The sequence below is a fragment of the Pseudopodoces humilis genome, chromosome 6, assembly GCF_049639895.1.
Source record: "Pseudopodoces humilis isolate 2021_Gansu_Grassland_sample_001 chromosome 6, ASM4963989v1, whole genome shotgun sequence".
NCBI classification, from domain to species: Eukaryota; Metazoa; Chordata; class Aves; order Passeriformes; family Paridae; genus Pseudopodoces; species Pseudopodoces humilis.
The window spans coordinates 27,857,109-27,879,388 of NC_142205.1; the positions used below are offsets into that span (position 1 = coordinate 27,857,109).

Sequence of the window (22,280 nt, forward strand, 5' to 3'; positions counted from 1 at the left end):
TATGATTTGGGTAAGTCCTGCAAAAGTAATTGGTAAAAATTTTTATTAATTTTATTGAAGAAAGGGTTATACTAATTAATTTCTCTGTTACTAGTTTGTCTAGTCTTTTTCTAAAGCTGTGTACAACTTTAGCATCTGTAATCTGCTGAGATGAGGAGCTCCACAGCTCAGTTCTAGATTACTTCCCCCTGTTTGTTTCGAATCTGCCACCTCTATTTGATGTCCTCTCATTCTTTTACAGGAAAAGACAAGCACATAAAAGTCAAATGTTTATCAACACAGAGTGATCAAACATGGACAGCTATTTTACTGGGAGACAAAAAAGATGAGGTGCAAAAACAAACTGTTGAAAGGAGTGGCAGGTATTAAATCAGTGACTGAAAAAGCCAGTACCACTTCCAAGCCAGGAGAGGAAAACCCTACTCTAAGTAGTTTGCCAGGAACAGTGTCCTCCATAATCCATTGTTATTGTCTGATCCTGCAACAGCTCATTGAATGGCTGCTAAAATACATTTTTCCTACAAATGCTAGGCAGGATCCATGGTCCAAGACACAGGGCCAGACTTAAATCCTAAGGGCAGTCTGTATAAAAGGCACTAGTCTGAGATCTAAAAAAGGGAAGGAAATTTTAAGAAAACTATATAGTTTTCATTTTCCAAATTCGCTGAAAATGATGAATTTATACCTGATAAAATTGATTAACCTGATACACATGCTAAAGTTGTACCAGACCAGGTATATGAGTTACAAATGTGGATCTGAGACTTGTGCCGACACAAGAAATGTTTTCCCGCTTGAAGAGTTAGTGTGTGCTATACCACCAAAGCAAAGCCTTGGCATTCTCTGAGCATTCTGTAGTTTCATCCCTGTTTTGAGAGGCTCCCGTGATAACTACATAAGAAAAATCTTTCTTGTGTATGGATGGGTTGTTCTGTAAACAGTACTCTGTGTTTACCCATCCACAGATGAATCCTTGACTGAAGTCTGTCTTTGTTTTTCTTGCAATATGAAAACACATTCCAGGATAACACTGTAAATTAGACACCTGCCTAAAGGATGTTGTGGTTTATTTAATTCTTTTTCTTGCCTTTTAAGAGATATTTCAACTGCTCTTCTCTAATTTCAAGTATTTTAATATGTATTATAATTCATGATTAGTTTCCTCTTTGCCTTTGAATTCTGCTCATAGACAGACTGAGATGTGATATACCTGGCTAACACTCTGAAATTGGTTACCAAATATTTCCTCTTCTTTTATGCCAACATACAGCAGCAAGTGCAACTCAATCCAGAATAGACTGGGATGTGAATTAATTAATAAGTGAATTAAAGAGAATAGTTGCATGGAGAAACTTTTAGAGAAATCATTTTAGACTGGGATGTAGCAAATTTTTACTTCCAAGCTTAGTCCAAACTCATGTGACTAGAAAGGTTATCTACAGATTTATAGTTTAAAAATAATTTGGCAGTTTTTTCCATCAATAAACTTTTTTTCAGTTACGTCTTTATTTCTAATACTTATAAATTAAGCAACCAAGTTATCTGGTTATTTCCTAAAATGTCATGAAGAGGAAATTCAGTAACAGTCAAAATTAACACAGAGATAGATTGACAGAGGTAATAAAGCATGAGGCAAGTGACTGACTTTGCATATAAGAATTGTACAGTGGTGCATTTTAAAGATCATGAGCATTTACCACATGTTAGAGAATCAGCATTTGATTCCATTGCCATTTCCTGATATGTGCAAAAGCAATCTAATTTTACAAGAGTATTTGGTGATAAGAGTTGAAAAAATGGTTAAACTTGATGACTAGATACCACAAGCTATTTAAAATCTTCAGGATGATGAAAAATACTTTTTTTTCAGTGTAGTTGGCATCTTTCAGTTTATAGACAATTAAAGGTCTAGTTTCTTAGGCTGAACACATTATGAGAAGAAGCCACAATTCTCTCAAACATGACTTGCCATAGCAGAAAACATACAGAGCACAGGCTGACATTTCCATAAAGGAAAAAACAACCCCAAAACCAGTTTGAGCCACCTGTGACACTGCAGTTACCTCCAGATCTATCATTGTCCTGCCAAGAACAGTTCTGCACCAGGAAGACACTTTGCCTCCAGGTGTGCCTAATGCAAAGTGTGATTTTGGTTGTCTCTCACCTGCGTTTTCAGAATGTCCTTAGAGAAATGTAAATAATCATCTCACAGAATCACAGATAAATAATCATGTCTTCTCATCAAACATCAAAGACCTCTCTCTTTTCCCTAAGAATTTCTGAATAGTAACTTTTTATTAAAAGTTATTATTAAAAAAAGTTTTATTAAAAGTTTTATTAAAAGTTATTATTAAAGTGAGCATGTAAGTACCTCAAATGTATAAGCAGCAAAAAACAAGTTCATGTTCTAGTGATTTGGGACTGAAACCACTTCTTACCCTTCTGTTTTAACAGATGCAAAAAGAGGTTATCTTGCCATACTTAAAATTAAGTATTCTAAGCTGTTCATATTAAGCATGGTTTAAAAATGTTCAAGTTCTTTTTGGTTCATCTTCAACAACTGCTGAAACATTTCAGCAGCTCAAGCCCTATTTTTAAATTTGAACAGAGAAACATAATATATTCCAGATGTTTTGAATGTTATCTAGGAACCCAAAGAAGCAGAGAAGAGCATCTTAAATTTTTCAGAATTGTCTAGGTATCATCATAATTTTGTGCCATGTGCAGGCTTTACTGCCCAGAAGTAACCTTGACAGGGAAATGGTGCAAAATTAGCAGGTGTCACAGTGAGCTTATTTTTTAAATTCAGGTACCTAAATCACTATCAAAATGTAGTCAAAAGCTAATTTTAAAATTTGGCTATAGGCACTTCAGCTTTTCAGAAGTTGCCTCTGTTTCTGGACACTGAAAAAGACCATCACCTCTCTTCCAAATCAACAGTCACATCATTACTTTGGAAACCATGACCTAATGACTGCATGTCAGTATCAGTTAGGACCAAGTGAATTAGTTTATATTTCGTTTTAATCAACACATGTCTTTGTCATGAACTCAGTCTGAAGAAAATTATCCTAGAAATAACTTGATTAATTGGTTATCACCATTCTCTTTTACTCTTGTCATAACCAGAAAAGGAAAGAAAGAACTTGATCATGTCTGATTTGATTTAAAAGCTATTTTTAGGCAGGGACTATGTCTTTTAGAATGTTTCTGATGTCCAATTCAGAATGAGACTACAATGTGGCCTGGGTAATATAAATGCTACCAAGTCACTGTGTAACTGATACCTAACTTTATACTCAGAAGCCACTTGATTAAAATTAATTATATGACACTAGCCAGAATATACTGAGTGCCAGTTTACAGTCTGTTTGGTGGTGTTCTAAAATCTGAACATATTGTAATTACTTATAATGTAATACAGAATTGAATTGGCTGAAAGTAACAAATTTGTAGGTCTCCTGCTCTATTTTCTGTTTTGACAACAAAGAACACAATTTCCACAATATTTTTGCTCAGAAGTCGGGATTTTATAGTCTGTAAAGGTGGGTAAATAAATTATAAAACTAGCTGGAGAGCAGCTCTATGGAAAAGGCCCTGGGGTGCTGGCAGACAGTGAGCTGCACATGAGCCAGCAGCATGCCCTGGCAGCAAAATGAGCTGGCAGCAGCCTGGGATGGATCAATAAAAGCATGGCCTGTAGGTGGAGGGAAGGGATTGTCCCTCTCTAGGCAGTGCTTGTGAGACCACGTCTGCAAGGGTGAGTCCAGTTTCAGGATCCTCCCACTACAAGAAAGACATCAATCAAAGGGACGTGCAGGGGAATGCCACCAAGTGGGCCAGGGTCTGGATCACTTGGCCTGTGAGCTGCGGCTGCAGGACTTGTTCAGCCTGCAGAGATGGCTTTTGGGGTCCTACCAGCAGCTCCCCAAGACTTCACAGTAGGGCAACAAGCAGGTGGAGCTGGGCTCCTCCTGTTGTGCATGTGAGGATGACAACAGAAGAGACAAAAGGCATAAGCTGAAACCAGAAAGGATCAGGTTGGACATCAGGAAAATGTCTCCTCTGTGGAGCCAAGACAGCAGTGGAGGATGTAGCCTACAGAGGTTGCACGGGCTCTGTTCTTGGAAGTTTTCAAAATTGGCCTGGACAAAGACTTGAGCAGTCGTGTCTGAACTCAGGGCTGGCCTGCTTGAACAGAAAGTTGGAGGAAAAAAATATCTCCAAAGGTCTCCTTGATGAGAATAATTCTTTGTTTAACTGTATTTCACCAATAGGTAATGAAGTCTGTTATATGTTCTTACAATTTATCCATCTGTGATGAAATAATATTAATATCAAATATCTTTAAAATAATTCAATGCTACTGTTTGTTTTTTTTTATAATCACACAATTTCTGTGATAAAAACAACTTGCCTTAAATAGGAAAGCACGTGTTGCCTTAGAAACACATTGGTTTGAAAGATTTAGTGTGATGGCTTGGAGCAGTAAGCACTCAGCTGGTATTATATAAAGTTTTATTCCTATCAGGGAACTATCTTGATTTGAACAAGGTAATTTTAGTACTTAAGAAAAGACATTAAACTGGCAGAGAAATCAAAATTTGATTGCTCACCACAGGAATATAAGGCACTTGGGCACTGCTTATCTCCTCTCAAATTAAAAAATTACATTTGAATATTTATCAAAGAAATATTTAAAGTTGTTTCCACAATTAACGAAATCATCAAGGAGTCTAGAAAGATATTACAACTAAAAAAACCCTGAAGTGTATGATAAAGTATATGTATGTATAATACAACGTAAAAATAATGACCTATCCTTGTTATTAATCTGAAATAATTCAGTTAGGCCTCTTTATCTAAGCATTCAAAGATGTGAATAAATGAGGTTATATTAAAAAATATGGACAAAATTAAACTCCTTTGAAGTTAACAGCAGCATATTTTGATTTAAGAAGCTCTTCCAAAAATGTAAATGCAGGTCCATACTAATGGCCCATATTTTCTCCACAAAGCAGGTGGAGAAAGAAAATAGAAGCTGACTAAGGAATTATATGCACAACAGGTTCTGCTAGTCCCCAGATGCCGCAGATGTATTTAGTCATTATAAAACTTTTTTAATGGAAATTGTTTTAGCTTTGCATAAAACATCTGTTTTCCTGTCCAGGCTGGTACCTGAACTTTTGTGTCCTTCTCCAGCGGTACACGGCTTTCTTTTTGCGGGCTCCCCTCAGAACACATTGACACTACCTGGCCCTACCACTCACTCTTTAAGACTAGCAAAGGGAATACACTAGAGGCAATCATGAGGAGTTCTAAGCATCATTCTGCTTCTAATGCATTTAGCATGGTTTAAAAGGGACTTTTATATGAAAGCTGCAGTCCTAAGGCCTCCTGTTTCCTCCAAAACATAAAATGGCAACAGCACCTTTGGCTTCACACAGTGCTATGCGGATTTTAAAGTTTGCGTGTTTATATCCACATGCCTACAGTAAATATGGTGTGAATTTTAAAAGTGAAGTAATTTATTCAGAAGAACAACTACAGTAGTGTGTGGTTAATAAGCCACTAAAAATCAAATACCAAAAATCCTGACATCAGCTATTTTATGGCATATAAACAAAAATAAAGAAAACCAAACAACCAAAAATGATTAGGAATCTTAGCATGAAGGGTCAGCTTTCAGTATCTATTGGCATCACCATTTTTTCTAGTAATGGAATGAATAGCAGTGGATATAAATATATCTATTAACATCTATTGGTGCTTGGCAGCCATCCATGCATTTTCTGGCAGAGGTTCTCTAACTGTTTTCCAGTATGACAGATTGTATGAGTGCTCACCTGACACTGTTATTTAGAAAACAAACACCAAATTTTATAACTCTTGCAACACTGACAATAAAGAAGGATTATCTAACTAGAAATTAGTACTTCATACTAAGGTCTCAGAAAAACTCTAGTAAGACTTCTACTAAAATCAGATAAAACATTTGCTAAATGGAACAATCGCTAATTCATTTTGCCCAGTTTATTCTACGATACTGGCTAGAGTTATTGTAAGGCAGCCAGAAAACTAGTAACTGTGCCAATTACCTTGTATTTCTCTCCAGTTTATGTGGAAATTGATATCTTGTAGCCAAATTGAATTTTTAAATGTTTGCTCTAGGTTCAAAACAACATATATATATATGCATGAGCTCTTAATGACTTTATGAAAACAGGGCATCCATATATGCTGCTCATAGAAAGAATTGCTTTCTCTGGATCTAGAATATATTTGTCAAATCTAGTGAAGATTGTATTTTTTTCCTCTTTGATAAGAGCTGCGGTTAAGTTAAATGGAATGAAAAGACCTCTACCTAATGAACTGAGCAGTTGGGCTTTTATGTGCCTTGTTATATGACAGTGAACCTGTTGCACTGGATTTTCCAGGTCCTCCTGCTGTGAGTTCTCACAGGCAGCCTGACCCACCTTGTCATCACTCCATCACCTCCTGTTCTGCAGCTCATCTCACCATGGGGCTGAGCACCAAGTGTCCTCTGCTGCCTGACACTGACAATTAGCGCCTGTGAGAGGAAAAACCCTGCCATTAAGGTCTCTTCAATCGTCTCTTTGCCTTCCTTCTGAATCGAAAGACAACCAGGAAAATTAGCACCCAAGGAGAATAGAACCTGTACTTTATTAAAGTGTCTTTGCCAGAAATCTAGATTAGATGCAGGGAAAAAAAAGAGTTGTTCACTGCTAGGCCCATATTGTAATACTGACAAAACTGGGGAGCTTTCAAACACTGTATGCTGGCCAGAGATCCACTGATGCTGCTATTTTTTTACTGTGCTTCATTATTTTATCCTCTTGTTGGCTTGCTGATCATCAAAACACAGATGAGAAATGGGCTAGCAAATCTCCACTTCTACATATGAGTCTGACACTTTTATTTCTTCTGAAGTAGATCTTTCTAACCTACTAGTTAGAGAGAATACTGAAATTTACCCAAAGAGGCTGTGCACTTTTCCCACAGTATATTTTTAAAGCATAAGGGAATATTTTGATAGAATAATAAAAACTCAAAAGCACATCCAATTGCTATTCTCACTTAAAAGAACTTTCTTTCCTTTTAGAGCAGCAAATATTCTAAATGTATGCTCAAGAAAAAAATTATTTATTATAATGCTGAACATCATGGACCAATGGTGTTAATATTTATTTAAAATTTGTTTAGGGCTAGACTAAACCTTCTGCCCTGTTTATTGATAGCACATAGTTCCATCACCTCAAGAGAAATAAGCTGTGCTAGTCTAACCAGATGTGGATATTTTCTCTACCTCTCTCACTGGCTCTATCATAGCAATGCTTCTAAGTCACATAGTTCACTATTCCCTACAAATATTTGAGGATAAATTGGGAAACCGCAAAGCAGGTACACAAAGAGACTTAAGCAATAATTTTAATATTGGCTTAAAGTCATTTCACCTTTGTTTTGGGAACACTGCTCCAGAAACAGAAGTTTGCCCTGAATTAGGAAGCTCACAGTGGATTCATTGTACTGAATATTGGTATCTGTGTCAAGAGCCATCCTGAGTCTACAGTTAATGGAGGGTTAACCAATACCATTCATGAAGTCTCAGATGTGATTCACATCAGTAAAACAGATGCTGATATTCAGTCATGTGAACCAAAGGTTCAGATGCTGATTATTTTTAGACTATAAATGGAGTCAACACTACAAACTCTGACACAGACACCTCCATTATTGATAGGTGTGCTAAATTCTCCATCCTCCAAATTTCTTCATAGTTTTTTGGACAGAATTTGAGAATATAAATCACAACAGTCATCAAGGTAAGTAAAGGCATACAAATATGTAATTTACTCAAAAGAAAAACAGATGAATCTGAAAAATAGTTTTTTGAATCTGGTTTTTGGCTTGCATTCTCAATGTACATGCCTACATTACTAGTCCTGAATCATCTCTTGGCTTGAGCCACCATTTTCTCTGACTGCGCATACTGCTTGATCTTAACTTCTACCTCAAAATAATATTTTGAAAGATTTTTTTCAACATTGCCAGAAATGTCAACAATATTGTAACTTCTTAAAAATGCATTACTCAGAAACAGCTGATGCCACTGTACATCATTTGCAATGCCCTAATTCACACAAGTGGAAGCAATGGTGTACATGTTTAGGCACGACCAATGTTCTGCTCAATATACTGATCATTTATAGATTTTTGCCACAGGCACTTTGCAATTGCATGTTTTACTGTGCTTTCCACTATTAAAAAAAAAATAAATTTGTTATGCAACTCTTGACACATTAATTGACAAAAGCAACAATGTTTTCAGATGTTTGGCTTTTCTCCAAATCTAAAAGTGGTACTTTTTTTTTATTTTTAATAAGTACTGCATCTTATGGAGTTTGTGTTTGATGTCAAAATTTACTGCATGTTGGAAAATACATAAAATTGAAAAAAATATTTAATTTCAATGATTAAAAATCCTATAAACATAATCAGTAATGTGTGAACATCTATCTAAGCTGCTTAGGCAGCTTAGCCCATTTAAGGATCTAAATGTTTGATTCCCTACAGGAAAAACATTTGAAAATATCAAGGTGTCTGGAGTCTACAGAATAGCAAGTCTTGTTAAAACAGGGTTTTATTTCTGTATATATAAAATTTCTAAACCAGAAATATTGAAATAACAGCCTTTCTACTCTTTTGTATTTTTTATTCCAGTCCCAGATGGAATCAAACAGTAGTAAGTAGAAAAGAGGGACTTACAAGAGAATATTAGTTCAAATTCTCAAAATAAGAAAAGATGAATCACTAGAAATTTTGAATGCATTTCTATCTAATTGTAATACAATGCCATTCAGTCTTTACCTATGATATTATTAGCTTTGCCAGCAATAAAATAAACAACTTCTTTTTGTTCTGTAATATTTTGTGATACGCTTTAGTTTGGTTGTGATAATATAAACTAGAAAACTTTAGATTGTTGGTATTTCCAAATAAATATCAAAATTAGTATTTATTTTGTTCTCTTACAGCAGACAAGCAAATATATTATGTTGAAGGCTTTCACATCTTAGTGATGTCTTTGTCATTCATAGTTATAGGTAATATCATTCTTTTGAAGTGAAAGCAGCAATGATCAAAGTTACCTTGCAAAGCATGGGATCTGGCTGTCTAAATCAAAATCCAATTGCACTTAACTAAAATAACACTCACTGCCCCTAGAACCAAGTGATTAGGCCTGATCTTAATAATCATTTCCCTCATGCATTCTTAATATTGCAGAATAAGCCATCATAACCTCAGGAACTCCTGAGCTGTAGAGTTAAATCCAGGATTGATTAAAAGAAAACCACATATTCATTCTCAGTCTAGCTTGTGCTCATGTGCACATGCATGTCAGCAAACTGACTTCATTGTGGCATGAAGTTTCACTAAATATTTGTAATATTAAATATAATACTGTCCACAGGAAAACATTGCACAGAAGTCTGACCAAAAAGAAGGAAAAGAGAGAGAGGCTCATATGCATATACACAGGTTATAAAGTGTATGTATATCATTACCAACACTGACATTATAGGTAGTTTTGGCATCAAAGAAGTAAGCATAGATCTTTGAGTTTTATTTGAAATTAGCTGAAAATCGTATGGCCAGTCATAATCAGTTTGCATGTTTTGGCATAATTTAGAAGATGTGGCAAAATATGAACAATCTCAGAAAAAGAAACACCAAATAATGCTGCCTGTGAAATCTATGAAGAAAAATCTTTTAAATATGGGTCAGAGTTTTGGAATTATTTCTGAACTTCAACAGCTAAAGTAGCAACATCTTGAGCAGACAGCTCCATAGCTTCTGCAGTACCAACTGTTACTGCGGATTTTCTCTGAAACATTTTTTACCCTATTCCTCTCCTTTAATAAGCAAAAGAAAAGAAACAATCTGAATCAGGGTAATGCAAGAGAACATCACCAATAAAAATCAGACATAAATCTCAATGCCAGGTAGCATTTGGATATTTTGTGATATTTTTCAAGCTACATTCAAAGTACAGTAGCAAATTATTGATGAAAAGATGAGCAACCAACAGACATTCTCGAGAGTGATAGTGCTGATGGGTGTTCCCTAGTGCTTATCACAAGAATATACCAATTTGACTGTGTCTAGCAGACAATAGATTTCACATACCAGCACAAAAGCACATATAGTGTTCAGGGGGCACATATAACAGAAAAGAAAAGAAAAACAATTTTTCAATGCTCTAGAAGTACTTAGCCAAAACAAATGTTATTATCTCCAGTGAAATACTCCAGGTAAATGAAATTTCTTGCCGTATTTAAAGATAGACAGTAAAGTTTACCCCGAGTCAAAAGTCAAATTCCGCTGACTTGAGAAAACCCATTTGTGTCCATGTTTGTTAATTAAGACATCTAATAAATCATAATACATGTTAACACTAAATAACAAGTTAGTAGCTATGGGCATACTGATGTGTAAGGAGCAGCTGCAATTCAACTTTGTAGGACAGTTTCAAACATCCTTATTAATATGACACAGAAAACTGGACTACTTTTTAGAAAGAGAAGTTACCCTATTTAGGAAACAACAAATAGCCTTTACATAGATATTGGTCAGGTCTGTAATCCTATACCTTTGAAAGCCCACAGTTGAAGCCTGTCTTTTATCACTTAGTTAAGTAACACTGTATTCCAAAAACAAATACAACAAGGAAATGAGAAAATGAGTAAATATTTACTCACCAGCCTTCTCCTTCTCCGAAATAACTGGCATAGCCTGAAAGAAAAAAAAATACCACTATTAAAAAAGTTTAGGGACTATTTAGGGGATACCAGCAATATTAGGGAAACATTATGAAATCTTGCGGTAAATTCTGAGTGTCTAGAAGATCTGGAAAAAACGGAGGTCTCACCGTGTTAAGCACTCTGGAGTGAAAGAGTTCCCTTTGAGTGCCTTATTGTGAAACTAATTACCATTAGAAAGAGCAAGGAGAGAAGGGAGGAGATGGAGTTAATAAGATATCCTATGATTACATTTTGAAATCATTCTTGAACACACGATCACAAAATTCCACTGGGAAATTGCTTAATAATTTTGAGGGAGGAAGACAAAATCTGTATGGCTTAGGATTAGACTGAAAAGCCAAATCTTTCTTCTGTAGACTCAAATATGTGCTGTTCTATAATATACCAGTTTCTTACTTTTTATATAAATTTTTAGAGACAAGTAATAGAATTGTTTTCTTACTGGCTGTAATTGTTTCTGGACCTGGAATACTGTGCAAGACTTCTTTTCCTTTTTTGCAATTGATGCAATTTTTTTTTTCATAAAATACTTTTCTTTCAGACTAATATAGTCCAGACTAAATACACTTTCTGAGTGTGTTTTCACTAAAAAATGAGGTTATAGATTGAACAATAAAGTGAAATTTATATGTGAAACATATAAAAAGAATTTTAAAATGTGCACTTAGGACACAGGCAAGAAAGGCTGGATGAGAAATTGGATTGGGTATGCAACGCATGCACATGCATGAACTGCCACATGAATTAAGGTATCAATGTTAACTCCTTTTCACTTGTGTTAGTCTAGCCTTTATTCAGCAGATTTTCCTGCTACAGATTCAAAGAAAAAGGAAAAGGGGGATGGACAGAAACAAACCAAGCAGCTTCAGACTTGCTATTGAATTTCTCAAAAAAGAGTTTGAAAATTTAACTTAATTTGATTTGTCCTGTTGTATACAATAGTGTTTCATAGAATTTTCTGGATAAAATTTCAACAAAATTTCAACTAGAACATACCTTAGGTGATATATATTAATATTTGTCTTTTGTGATTTTTTCTGTTTCACCTGCACTCTGTCTGGCTAAATATGTATTTTTGACTTTAACATTCAAAAATATTATATAATCGGACTAATATTATTCAAACCAACAATAACCTCTTGCTGGAAAAGTATTTTCCTTGCATTTAAAAAACCTAAATTTGTTCAGAAGAAGGACCAGTAATGCAACAAAGTCTGAGGAAACATAGACTGAGGAAAATTAACATGCCAAAGAAACAATAAAATCACAGAGCAAATCAAGGTCTTAGTTTCAAAGAAAGAAAAAGCATATAATCTATGAATTTTTATAGAAGTTGATTAATTTTGAAAATGAGTATGTATTTTTCTTCTCTTTCCCAGACTTAAGTGGTTGCATTGGCTAAGATAAGTAAGAAAATAAGAATGAAAAACTCAGATTCAGTATTCATATTAATCCAAGAAAGAAATTTGTAAAGACAGAACTTTGTATAGAGGAGAAGGTGAGAAACAAGTGAACAAACAGGAAAGAAAAGCCCTTAATGAAACAAGAAAGAAAGAGAGAACATAAGTGTGAATCAAATGGGAGTGTCAGGACAAAAGAAGAAAAGATGGGAACAGGTTGACATCACACTTTAATGTTTTGTTAGCTAGAAAAGGTATGATGGCTTCCTTGAAGAAAAGCTTAGAGAAGAGCATTGGCATGGATGAAGATGTGGCAACCAAGAGTGTCTGTACTGAAATCATGAGCTATGTCATGGAAAAGAGATAACAGTTTGATGGGGACAGCCTCCAGAAGGTCTAAAATGCAAAGCCAAGGTGAACAGCCCAGGGTAAGCAGTTACAGGACTCCATGGGAACATGGTAATGACAAGCAGAGGAGATTATTTTCTGCTGGCCTTATGATAGACTTGAACAGACTTTGGTCATGTTTATGATTGCACTGCGAGTCACTGGCAGTGCCTTTAGCCTGAATGAACTCTTCCTAAAAAGCTGTCATCATTATTCACATCAACATGTAGATTTTTGTTCATGTTGGGGAATCAGATTTAGATATTGTTAATAATGTCATTGGTCACATCCATTTATCCTGGAAGTATAGAGTATTTGTAATTGATGATCATTAAAACATGTTGATGTAGAGTGAAATATGCATTTTAGTGAATTTGTTAAATGGCATTCTTAAAGGTTACTAGGGTTTAGTGGGTTTAACCCAGGTAAAAAGCTGTTGCAGGAAACACATAAAATCACCAAGCCTCAGGGCAGATAAAATTTCTACTTCTGTTTAGTAGGATGAAGAAGCACTATAAGTTCCAGAAAACTGAAAGATAGAGTGAGATAGATTGCTTTCTAATATCTGTTTTCTAGAGTGCAGTGCTTCTGAATTAGGATGTTAAATGAGCTAAAAGTTCCATCAGAATATTTTTTTGCTGCTCAAATGCTGAAAGAAAGAAGCCTAAATGGACATAGCATCTCTTGAAAATTTAAAATAAAGTAAACCACAAGTAAATCTTGTTGAACAAGATCTCAGACAGTCCTCCTATTGTTTAGTTTTTTGTTAATACAGCTACACATGCTGCTTACATGTTGACCAGTGGGAAAACATGATTGTTACTTATGAGAAATGCTCTCATCTTCAGTTCAGTTTTGAATTCACTGGAGACCTTTCAATGAGTTCCATATGTTCCAAATGAATTGCATTCCCAGGAAGTGATTTAACATTTCTGGCAATAGAGCAATTAAACCAGATTTTCCTGCTTGACCAGATGGGTTCACTGTAACTTCACATTATTTCTCACTCTCCTCACAGAACTGAAGAACTGGACTAAGAATTTCTGTATGATCAGATTACATGTGTTTTAGAAAAAAGCAGACACATACCCTTCAAAGATTTCAACAAATATCTCCCAAAGTCAACCTCCTCTCTGTTTCTAATAGTATGTGCTCCTTAGCAGCACCAAGGAAAGAAAGGGAAACAAAAAAGGAAAAGGAGGAAAAAACTAGACCACTGCTGAAATATATTAATCTTTTTATTTCAAATTAGAGGATGGGATTTTTTAATGATGAAAATCTTATTTGAAATGTTACGTGAAATATTTATGTGCATCCTTGCTGTATTGCAACTATGTAAAAATATATTGCATGTGCAAATATGACTGTCAAGTGTATGTAAAATGCTACAGAATTACAGAATCATGGAATAGTTTGGGCTAGCAGGGACATATAGAGGTCACCCCTCTGCAACGAGCAAGGACATCTTGAGCTAGATCAGGTTGCTCAGAGCACAGTCCAACCTGATCTTGAATGTTTCCAGGGAGGGGGCATCTACCACCTTTCTGGGCAACCTGATCCAGTATTTCACCATCCTCATAGCAAAAAAAATCTTCACTATATCTAATTTAAGTCAACTCTCTTTTCAATACCATTGCCCTGCCAAAAAGTGTCCCCTCATCTTTCTTATAAGACCCCTTTAGGTACTTTAGGCCACAATGAGGTCTTCTCTTCTCCATGCTGAACAATCCCAGCCTTTTCTCAACCTTTCCTCTCAGGAGAGGTACTCTAGCCCTCTCACCATCATCATGGCCCTAGTCTGGGCTCCAGCATGTCCATGTGCTTCCTGTGCTGGGGACCACAGAGCTGGACACAGTGCTCCAGGTGGGGTCTCACCAGAGCAGAAGGGAAGAATGCCTTTCTTCACCCTGCTGCCCAAGCTGCTTTGGATGCAGCCCAGGATATGGTTGGCTCATGTTCAGCCTCTCATCCACCAGCACCCCTAAGTCCTTCTTGGCAGGACTGCTCTTGATCTGTCCATTCCCCAGCCCGTGTTCATGAGCCTCGTGAGTTTCCTAGGGACCCAGTCATCAAACTTGCCCAGGTCCCTCTGGATGGGATCCTGTCCCTTCCAGCAAGAAAAAAATTGTGAAAATTGTAAATCAAAACATAAAATAAAAATTGTATTTTTTTATTTATGTTTTGTTCGACAAAACTATTTTTTCCCAAGTTTTGAAGAATATTTTATCAGGAAAGAGTATTAAATATGAAAAAGAAGCCCACAATTTCATACAGAAACCATTCATTTTTGCCATCAGCAGTTCTTTGCTATGAAATCAGGCAAGAAAGAATCCCTCCCCACACTCCAAATTAGATTCCTTCCATTACAGTGTCAGCATTCACATATTTAATCTCTGATCTTGGATAAAAAAATAGAGCCATAGCTTTCCAGATTAGAAGCAGTGTAGTCCATAAATATGTACAGTGTCTTGGTGGTGAAAGCAAGATGCATCACCTGCAAAGAAGACAGATCATGTCTGGGGGCAATGGTCAAGGTATGCTGGGCTGCAAGACTGCCATTGTAAAAAATTGAGGCATACCATGTCTGACCTGAACACAGCTTGGTTCTCCCTTAAGTGCAGGCAAAGCTAGATTATTTGTATACTGACTCCAAACCTGCAGAGAAAACCACTATGAATAAAATTAAACTAGCTTTTGTTTTGGTTTCTTGCACTCACATAACATAAACAGCTCAGTCATGAATGACTGGTTTGCAAAGCCTGCAGTAGATGGCAAATATTTGTATAAAATGGCAAGTTATTGCAGAAGAGCATGTATCATACTGTTTCTGAAATAACTATCCAATTATATCTATTTATTGGTTTAGTATCTCATAAACATATTGGAATGTGTCTATATTCCAATATTACAAAAAAGCTATAATATCTCTATTCAAAAGTTAACGAATCTACATTTTTATATTTTTTTTTATTACGGGAGATAAAGTGCATTTGGCATTACACAAATCACATTTATTTACTGCCATCCAACCGACAATGAATATTCTACCAACTCCTTCCATTGTAAAGATCTGTCAGCTATTCAGCTTCTTTCAGGTATTTGAACAGAAATGTTGGGAAATTTCCTTGCTAGTGATTCAATACATATTAATTTGTATGCATTTCTTTATCATTTTTCATGAGGAGATAATATCTTTTACTGTCCAGGGTGAAGGGAAAACTCTAGGACAAAGATTAACATATGGGGATTTTACTAGACTAAACTGTATTATATAAACTATACTAGACTTTACTAGAAAATCCAACCTCCACAAGTGACACACAATTGTTGACCTCAAGATGTTATAAATACCTTACCCTATTTTTGGAATCACTTTTATTTTATTCACTTCTTATTCCTGCAATTAAAGATCATGGTCTAAATTCTCGCCTTAGTGGATGCTTCTGTTATGAAAAATAGAGATAGTAAAAACTGTGGTTTTCACTGAAAAAATTTGGTTAACTCGATTTCCTAATCTATAAAACTAGAAGCTTTATATTGCAATAGAAGCTGAAAAGACATCAACCTCCAAGGATTGCAAACATAGAAAATGTTATATTTGTGCTTTAGAGAGGATCTTTAATTTTAACACCAGAAACAACTATGTCGATTGAAATATAACTCTGTTGTCTTCTTTCTACTCAACTGATCAAAACAGAAATATAAAATCCTCTAAAAATGGATGATGCACTGAGCTTTTAACATGAAAGAAAGGAGGTAAATCAGCACAATGTACAAATACCAAGGAAGGATAGTGAACCAAGTATTCACTATTATTTACTATTTGTTATGTCCACATATTCAAATGGAATAGAGAACTCTATTCCAGTAAAAAAAAAGTAGTTTGTACCTGAAAACTGAGGTAAAAAATGCTCAGACAGAGAACAGATTTTAAGAATTACTTAGTTTATCATTAAACAGAGTATGTTATTTATAATCTGGAGTCCTTAAATAGACTTTTAATTTTATTTTATTTAGAAGGTATGTGCCAATTCTCATAATTTGTATAAGTAGTAATTATAAATTAACTGGGCTGTTTTAAAAAAAAAACAACACCCCATGATTATTCAGATGATTTGGAATTGAGAAATACTGCAGTCCATAAGCAGAATTTTCCTCAGTAACACATCCCCATTACACCAAAATAATTAATATGTATTTTTACTGGTAAATTCTGATCTTTTGAAATCAAAGCCCTTCATGCTAATGAATCAGATTAAGAGAGTAAACACGTAATTATGAGAGTAAACCCTTTCAAAAATTCTAATTAATTTAAAGTGGCATAATATTTTAGTATTTGCATTGAACAGAAATCGTAGCAATAGCATAGAAATAAACCAAATAATGATTTTAGTTTGTCTTCCAGACTTCTTTACAAAACATTTTATTAAACTTGCAGTTTTTAAACTACATTTCATTTCCCCATGATTTTTTTCCCCATCTGGATTAGGAAACAGAAAAAATAAAACCAATCAACTTTCGGGACAGACTAGCTTTAGAAGGGGAATTTAGCAAGTTCTTTCTTTGTGGTCTTTAATTTTACTGAAGAGTAGAGTGGAAGGCAATTAAAATCCACCCAACAATAAATATGAATCAATTATCTCACTTTTAAAAAGAAATTAATGTCACATTCAGATGTGTCTGGCTAAGGTTGTGACAACACTATGAATTTAATTCTAGTGGAAGTACAAAGCTGTATGCTTGCCTGCATATGTTCTCCTCCTGTCTGTCACAGTCCTCTCTACACTTTGTTTTCTGACTAGATATTTCTGTTTGCTTGAGCCTCTTTATGGCACTCAGGTCATGCACAGAGACCTCTTCTAGCTAGTGCTGGATGGTTGGCAGCTCTCCTTCCATGGGGCAATTGCCAAGAGCCTTCATTTGGGGTGGTCTGATCGTTTCCTCTGTCTTCGCCATTCAGCTGGCAGAGTGTGACTTTTGTTGGAATTGAAGCACAAAACAAAGACGAAGGATAACTGTCTTGTGCTCTGTCTGGTGTTATCATAGACTTCCCATAGGTCAGGGTAAGCTCCCAATGCTCTGAAGTCTCTCAGGACCACATGAAGCTGGTTCATAAGACAGATAAGAAAAAAACCTGTCTGCAGCTTGTCCAGACCATTGAGTAGAGTTTGGCCATAATAAAGAATTAATTTCTTTTTTTTATAGGGATATTAAAGACTTCACAGCAGCATCTGGAGGTTCCTAAATACCCCAAGAGTTGTTGTCACACATTTTGTGAAAAACAATTTTTTTCATTTTTCAAATAAGCAATTGCTGGACCTCAGCTTTGTTATAGATAAGGACTCAACTTGAAATAAAAGCAAAGGTTTAACTTATGTTCATATTTCCCAGGAGTTAATAAGGAAATAAGGAATTTGATTTCCACTTAAGCTGCCCTCTGCTTTCTGGAGTGCATATACAATACCTGAAAATGGGGTCAGTTAAATTTTAGTTCAATGCTAAGGAGCATTTATATAACTTTTGGTAATAACAAAAATCTGCGCTTCCTTCCATTCTCCCAAACATATGTATTTTTTCCCTAAAAAAACATAACTTGACTGTTAACACCAAAGCTGAGATGTGACACACTGTCTAGAACTGGAGTAGCCCCAAGAGTGCTCATGGTTTTCATCAATCACCAGTTGTTCTACTAAGATTCATTTACACAGAGAGGTTTTTCCCAAGCTCACAAGTAATTTTTTTGGCTAGTATTTATCTTATAAAACCTTTTACGATAACAAACATATCAATAAACCCTGCAACACTGGCAAAACTGAACTATTTGGGAACCAGAAGGCACACAGCTCTATAAGGCAACAGTAAAAGATAATTAGAGTCTCATGTTTTGCATTAGTTTCAGCATCATGTAATGTCTACAAATGTGATTTTGCCTTAAAGTCTTGGAGTCTGAGGAATACTTCTATGTGGCTGACAGGAATTCCTGGTGATTTCAGTTTTTACTCATCCCCTTATATATAATACTTACAACCTTGGAACATGTTTCATGCAAACAAAAACTCATAGTACCATCTGATGATAGAAACTAAGATCTTACATGGTAAGTCCAAGTTACAAATCAGCTGTGAGTGCCTACTTGCAGAACAAAATGGAATTTAAACCCAGCAAAATGCTAATCCATTCTGTCTTTCCTTAGCCACCTCAAAGAAAACAAGTCCTTTACCGTCCATTCTGAGAAAAGCAAGTCACTCTTACTAATTTTGAAGGGCACTGGTATGAAAATGAGGAAGATCACCTCATGGCTTCTACAGCCAGAATCTATCATAACACCAATGTTGTAGCTTCATGAGCTAATTGAAAAAAAACTTAGCTGTAGAAATCATCAGCATGTAAGTAAGTAATCTGATTCTAATGATATTTCTGATACTCTGCCCAAGTCCAGTGGTTGAATCTGGTTGGTACAAAAATCTACATTTTTGTATTCCACTAATGTTTTTCCCCTGGATTCAGGTATCACTGAGGTGAGAGGCCATAACTCTGCAATGGTTTCTGGAACATTATGTATGAAGGATGGATATTTATGCTGGTCAAAGAATCCTCACTGTGTTCAGCTTTATGTTCTGCAAAAGAAAGTCAGTTGTAGAACATTGCAGCGCCTGACACCTACTGGGAGAGCAGCAGCTATTGAGATGTACTAAGATTGATCCTGTGTCAGTTTGCACTCTTGAATCTCTGCAGATAATCCCAGCTGCAGAGCATCTTCCCATTTTTATCTACAGCAGGCTATTACAACTGTTTGGAGTTCTCTAACTAAATAAATAAAAAAGCAAACCCCAAGAAGCTAGTTTTTAAAACATGGTATGTATGTTTTGGAATGAATATTGATGCTTACAGTCTCATGGGTGTTCAGTCACTGTGATATTACTTTTGTTAGACCAGCTGGGAAAGGATCTAAAGCAGAACCTCCAGGAGCCTCTTGATCTTGAGCTTTGTTTCAGGAATAAAAGAATAAATTAGTACAAAAGGTACATTTCTTCTATGGTGATGAAACCTTTGCAGAGCCTCACAGTTCTTTGCTTAGAAAGCTGCAGTCACAAAAAAGTGAGGCTAGTCATAGGGTGATAGAAACAGAAGAGGAGGGGCATGCTTGACAGAAACAGTGATGGGTTTGGGAGCATCAGGGGGGTGTTTCATTAAGGAAAAAAAGTACATCTAACTTTGCAAGGTAGCAGGGCTGAGCAAAAGAGTGTGTCAAACTAATGCATTTCAGCAAGTTATCACCAACTCTGATAAATGTGATAATTATCATATTTCTTTTTGATTTACTAAAAGATAGAGAATTATAGATTAACCGTCCTATTTTCTTTTACAGTGAGAATAAAAATGACAAGCACTAGAAGCACACAAGATGACAGTGGTTTTATCATGGGCAGGAGGTGGAGGTAAAAAGGAGGGGAATAAAAATTAAAATTTGCTACCTGGACCTCATTTGCTTATTTGTCCATATTCATGGAATCTCAGCTTGTTCATGCACATGTAATAAGCATGAGCTTAAACATAACTAAATATAACTAGACACCAATATTGTGACCTTACTAAGTCAGTATATTTCTAGGTCATGCAAGAGAAAAAGTGATTAAATGAAATGAGTTCTTTTGCTGTTTGCATACCTAGTCTGTTAACCTTTAAACATTTGTCAAGGTTTCGGGTGACAGAGTTAGTAAATCAAAACCATAGCTTTTGGGTGAAAAGTAGAAAAGTGGCATTTTAGTTAGTTCAAGAATTTCTGTTTCTTTCAATATAGTTAAGTTCCAGAAATATTGAAAAGATATTGCTTGTATGAAAACAGCCCAAAGACAAGAAAAAAAGAAACAAAATCAAATAGCAAGTAAACAGGAGAACTTTCTTTTTCTGGAAAGAAATGGGAGCTTTGACTCCAAAAAGGGCCTGTGGAAAGGATGCAAAGTAGTTTTTTAATCCATATATAAAAATGAAAGCTCTAAAAAATGCCCCAAACCCTTGAAAAACCTCTTTGAAAAACCTCTTTGAAAAACATTCTTTGAGAAAAAATCCAATTATAGACATTTCTATTTTAATATCTAAACTCTGGTCAAACTGAGTATCAAATTTCCCCTGCTCAAAGCCCCCAATACCTGTTTTTTCTGGTACAGTTAATAAATCAGAGAAATATATGTTTTTGTCTGCCATATAATTTCTTCAGCTGGAAGAAGCTGGAAGCTTACTACTGTAAGATTCACTACTCCAGGTCTGTGATATTATCAATCCCTATTACATGTCTTCAGCATCTTTTAACACCTTGTTTAACTGAGTAAAGCCTGAACTAAAATTTCCTAGTACATACCTACATGGAAAGACACCAGCACAGACAACACACACGTTACATGTATTCCATCTCTGCAACAATTCCATTTTATTCTCAGGTACTATCTGCCAAGCTGGGATCTCTGATGCCATAAAAACACAGAAACCAAGAGAAATACACCTGTGAAATCATGTTGCTGACATATTTTAAAAACCTGGGAGGAAGGAGGAGTTTTGCAACTGACTGCAGGGGATTCTGGGTTTCATTCAACACCTTAAAAGTCAGCTATATGTGCTGCAGGTTAAAGTGAGGAGCAGCTTACTGCGTGGGTAAGATGGCAAAGCAGTTATTCCTTTTCTAAGTGCAAGACAACTGCAGCCATGGTCTGCTACTAATACTTAAATAGTAGTCTGACAATCTTTTTTGCCACTTACAAATCCTACAAACATCTAATTTTTCTCATCTTTAAAATGTGAATAATAATGCTTTACCATTAAAATGAATTATTGGGGGTTTTCAAGTGCCTAAATAAAGAATTCTGCAAATATTCTGATTATCGTGATAGACTTTTCTATGCCTCATGCATGAAAGTGTGGTATTTTGTAATAATAACACATAAAAAAAGTTAATTAATCTTATTTTTGAACATACACACCTTTTCCTTACAATTACTAAGCTTTCCCATTCTAATTGATCTACCATGCTTTGTATTTTTTTAGTTTGCATTCTGATATCAAAATGTTTTCCACTAAGAAGTTCCATATTTAATTCAGTTGCTTATTAGATTTTCATTATTAGAATCAGTGAGAGATAGAGTAGACACAACTACTCACTGTGATGTATAAAAATGCAATTTTTATCTTATTTAACAGGTATAAAAATATTGTATTCAGAGAATGTCCAACTAGAGCTGGTAAAGGATATGCTTTGTCTGAAAAATCCTTATTTTATAAACACTGTTTTTGGAGCTCTTAAAAGGTGTAGATGATTCAATACTGCCATTCAACTATCTAACATAAACTCCAAACATTTTTGTTTTCTATACATGATGCCTTTCTAATTCATGGAAAAAAAAGAAATTGTTACTGATACAGAGCACAATACAGAGCAGTAGTAAGTGATGCCTCAGACTGAGGCAATCTGGCTCATAATCTCCCTGTCTGTGTTGTGTCCATTTCCTTTTTAATGACACAGTTCTGTGTAGGCATATATGGATAGGCATAAAAGATATTAATAATCTACTCATAAAATGCAGAATTCCCGTTGAAACTTTTGCTAGTTGCTAAATTTCCTATGAAGAGAGCCCTTTCAAATTCCTTCCTTTTCCAG

At 35.4% G+C, this 22,280-nt stretch overlaps 1 protein-coding gene across 4 annotated transcripts in view; it reads right to left on the reverse strand.

The window, feature by feature from the left end:
• Positions 1-22,280, reverse strand: part of DLC1 (DLC1 Rho GTPase activating protein) — a 212,295-nt gene that overhangs the window by 117,535 nt on the left and 72,480 nt on the right. For 3 of the 4 annotated variants that reach the window (XM_014261642.2, XM_005517699.3, XM_088056210.1), the window contains one exon: positions 10,782-10,815. In XM_014261642.2, coding sequence (XP_014117117.2) covers positions 10,782-10,815 — 34 coding nt within the window. Of the gene's footprint in view, positions 1-10,781; positions 10,816-10,951; positions 10,989-22,280 lie in introns of those variants that run through there. The other variant, XM_014261645.2, reaches the window with a different exon arrangement.